Here is a 4,108-nt window from a genome sequence, read left to right on the forward strand (position 1 = left end):
TAAATAAATATAAAGGAAACGGGCCTAGTGTGCGTTTTTTTTTTTTTATCAATACAAGACGTATTCGTAATTTCCTTTATTCACTGATCAGATCTATTAAAAGTATATGAAATAATTTAAGCTCATTGCCTCAGTTTTCGTGTGTTCATGAACAAACGAACAGAAATTTAATGCGAAATTTCAAGTTGTTCGCTATCAGATAGGCTTCGTCATATTTGATATGTAACATTAACATACAGTGAGAAAAAGGGCTTAATGTGTAAATTGATATTTTTAAGATCAGATCGATAAGAACTAATAACAAATCTCTCATTGAGCATTATACGATATTTCTAAATAATCACACACAGCATTGAAAAGTAAATAAATTAAAAAAGCGTAATTATGCGGCTCCAGCAATCGGTGTTATTTATAGCGTACGCTTACTCTGTTTTTTTTATATTCGAAACAGATCAAGCTCAAGGTAAGTATCGTTAATAGTATCATCTTCAATAAATAAGAAAAGGGCAGATATTGTATTCTCTCTGCAGCGGGTAAGATGTTTCAGTGTAGGGTATGTAGATAAGAGCATCGCGTGCGTTTCATTAGATTAAATGTTAATTATAATTAGTTGCTCTATTGACTAACTTATGTGTAATCTTGGTTTCGCTTGGCTTTGTGAGCTTTGCTTCGTTCGTTTATTCAATTGAAGTATTTATAACGCCCTGGAATTTCCCTAGAATTTGGAATTTCATCTTCATAGGGGTCAGACTTTTAGTAAATGCATCGATTGTTAAATTGATGACCCATCGATCGACATGCTTTTCTGTCAAATAACGTCAGTCATAAAATGAATAACTCAGTACCATAGTTACATATCTTCAGCATTCATATAAATCCATCTCATACTAATTAATATCTATTTAACAGGAACAACAACAGTTCGAACTGAATTGAGGAAAAGTACACCACGAATGGCTGGATTAGGGAATGTGTTGCCTGCACCGCCATATTGTGGTCCTGATTTTGGGGGCGATAAAATTTTTTCAAATTATGTAGGCTTGGGCCAATATCCCTGGATGGCATTGCTAGGTTACAAAAACGGTAAATGGAAAATTCGTTTAGAAGTAAGTTGGTGAAGGACTTTTTATTCATTCTTTCTTTCTTTCTGCTTACTATCTTTGGTGAACAACGTAGACAATGGTAACGACGAGTTCATGTGCGGTGGTAGCCTAATAAATCAACGTTACGTTTTAACAGTTGCTCATTGCGTTATCGATAATTTTGGAAAGAAAGGAAATGGACTGTAAATCGTTTCGAATTTTTTATTTAATTAAATTTAATTTTTCTCTTTTTTCTCCTCTATTTTCAGTTCCAAAATACGTTTAGGTGAACATGATCTAAATCAGGAAATGGATTGCGAATATAAAGAATGTAGCGATAAGCCTAGAGATTTAAATTATGAAGATATAATAATATATCCAGACTACGATCATCAAAGTCATCAGAATGACATTGCTTTAATTCGATTAGCCGATAATGTTAATTTCACGCTGTTCGTACTGCCGATATGCCTGCCTTTAACGGAAACACGTATGAATATAAGTGGAGGGGAATTTTTAACCGCCGCCACTTGGGATCGATTAGATGGAAATGCCAAGGTGAAACGCCATAGGAGGGTATCTGTTGTCGAGCATACAGATTGTGTCAATAGATATCGGGAGCATGATTTTCAGTTAACAGCTTCACAGATTTGTGCTGCCAGTGATGTTTCCAAAGATACCTGTGCTGGCGATTCCGGCAATCCTTTAATGCGCAACGCTTACACAACTGATTCGCATCACTGGTACTTAGAAGGTCTTTTGTCATTTGGCTATCGTTGCGGTTTCCAAGGTTGGCCCATTGTTTATACACGAGTTGCTGATTATGTCGATTGGATACAGCAAAACATAAAAGAATAGACAAACGTGGCTGCCTATGCTTTAAATTGACAAAATATTGCTTTTTCCTCAAATTGTCGCAGATAGAAAAACCAACGAGCAACGCAAGGAAGTTTTCATAGCTAAATTATTTTTTATATAAAATATTAAAAAAAGTTTAAAAAATTTTATAAAAACCTAATTAAAATGTTTTAACTTGGCAAAGCCGTTTGAGAAACGCCCACTTCATTCAACACAATTCTGTTCGCATTTATATGGGATCGGACATAAAATTAGAGCTGTTCTTGTACATGTGTGGTAAAGTTAGTTCAATTCGTTCACTATAAAATATAAAAAATCATAACATCTCATGCAATAACTTACTTTTGAAGAGAATTTTAATAAGGATCAAGATGGATCAAATTTCACCATAAAATACTAAGGGCTAAGACTTGGTCTAATTTCATCCCAATTTTCCGGATTCGCTAAGCATAGCAAAATTCTGTCGACAAATATTAAAAATGCGAAATTTTTTCATATCGCAACACTTTTATAATAGGTGGTGATGGAATGGATATACGCTCTATAGCATGGTTATTCACAGTTCAAGGTTTTCACTTCGCATGAGACATTATTCATAGAAACAAATAAGAAAATTGTAGTTGGACAATACCAACTATTACATACCCTGCATCACTTCATTATTTTTAGGCAAAGCCATAGATGTTATGAAAGCGGGCACATTAGAATATTAGACTTTTCTCTCTTGCGTTTCGTGATAGCACCTGTACATATTAGCCTCCAAAGAAAATAGATCTATGTGATCCGAATTAATTTTTTTGTTCAATCGCTAGTATGAATCAACTTTTGTAAAATATTAAAAATTAATCCTCTTTATAAAAGGTTAACTACTCGTGGGATACGGAGTTGGGCCAAAGAATAGACTAATGTGGTTCCCATTAGATCCACTTAGTTGTTTTTTTTTTTTTTTAATTACTATCGTAAACAAATTTTCAAACAAAAAAAATAACAATTAGACTCTCTTGACATACAACGGTTTACATTTCATAAGAATCCCTAAGGGCGATGGTATCCAAAAAATAAACCTACCTGGTCCAAATTCGGTAAGGTATTTTTGTCTGTCAATTTGCTATTATAAGCTAATTTTTATCATGAATTATTGGAAGTTCAACCTTTTCACCATATAAAGCTTCAATTTCCGTAGGAATAATTATACGAGAGAGGATTCACAAGATTGCCCCAGCCGGTGTAAAGTTTCCATATCAATTTGGAAAGCCGAAATGCTACTATTTAGTGCTTTTTGCTGAGAAATTTAAATTTTTCCCCATATGATGACTTTTCACAATAGGGCCTTATATGAAGGGTGGACCGATCCGAACAATTTTCAATAACGTTCATCCTTGGATCATAGTTCCGCAGGGTACAGCTTGAACACAAAAATACATGGGCATCAGACGGACAGACAGACAGACAGGATCGATCGGTATAATAAAAGACGCATCTATCTTAAGCCCCTCAGAACCTTACATGCGCAAAATCGAATAAAATTGAGTTTTACAATTTTTACTTACGCCTGGTATTAACTAAAACGATCACAAATCTTTTTCTATAATAATAATTCAAACATATATTTACCATATGATAGTAAAAAATTTTAATAATAATCGGGCCAGACGATTTTTTCGATCCAAGAAATATATTCTATAACCATCGGGTAGATAATAGGGTAATCATAAAGACAGCCAACGCTAAGACCTACAACAAATGGTTTTTCCTCGATTATTGCAATTAGGGGTCCACGACTATCACGCTACAAGTGAAAGTGATACAATCTCATTAAAATCAATATTTATATTTAGTGTACCTCGCAGGCGGATCCTCGATTATCGGGATCGATGGCACAGAGAATATTCTTTGACGTCCTTCTCTTACGATCGTAAAATCTTTGGTATTCAGGTAGGTAATATTGTTCACATCGATATTCTGACTGTGCTTTAAGAGTGGTTTTTAGGATATCTTCGGAAAAAATGCTGGCTAAAAAAAAGTTGAAATGTTATTAACTATGTTTTCTTGTTTCACTGCTTACCTCAACTAACCAAAAGAAGTTTGTCTATAGCCTAACACAATTACATCAGCATCGTCTTCTATATAAGGAACTGTCCAAAGACACGCTGCCCCTTCGAATCTCG

General features: G+C 34.4%; 2 protein-coding genes across 2 annotated transcripts in view; one reads left to right on the forward strand and one right to left on the reverse strand.

Moving 5' to 3' along the window:
• Positions 1-6: 6 nt before the first annotated feature.
• Positions 7-2,033, forward strand: LOC119638487 (serine protease 7-like). The gene is made up of 4 exons (XM_038035296.1): positions 7-463; positions 910-1,083; positions 1,177-1,285; positions 1,352-2,033. Exons 1-4 carry the CDS (start codon positions 385-387, stop codon positions 1,938-1,940), a joined length of 951 nt encoding a protein of 316 aa, XP_037891224.1. The 5' UTR covers positions 7-384; the 3' UTR covers positions 1,941-2,033.
• Positions 2,034-3,573: 1,540 nt separating this feature from the next.
• The window catches only part of LOC119638577 (serine protease persephone-like), a 1,110-nt gene continuing 575 nt past the window's right edge, over positions 3,574-4,108 (reverse strand). The window contains exons 2-4 of the mRNA XM_038035444.1: positions 4,016-4,104; positions 3,784-3,953; positions 3,574-3,729 (exon numbers count right to left, since the gene is read on the reverse strand). Of these exons, the coding sequence (XP_037891372.1) occupies positions 3,574-3,729; positions 3,784-3,953; positions 4,016-4,104 (415 nt within the window). The remainder of the gene's footprint in view (positions 3,730-3,783; positions 3,954-4,015; positions 4,105-4,108) is intronic.

The sequence above is a fragment of the Glossina fuscipes genome, unplaced genomic scaffold (assembly GCF_014805625.2).
Source record: "Glossina fuscipes isolate IAEA_lab_2018 unplaced genomic scaffold, Yale_Gfus_2 90, whole genome shotgun sequence".
NCBI lineage: Eukaryota > Metazoa > Arthropoda > Insecta > Diptera > Glossinidae > Glossina > Glossina fuscipes.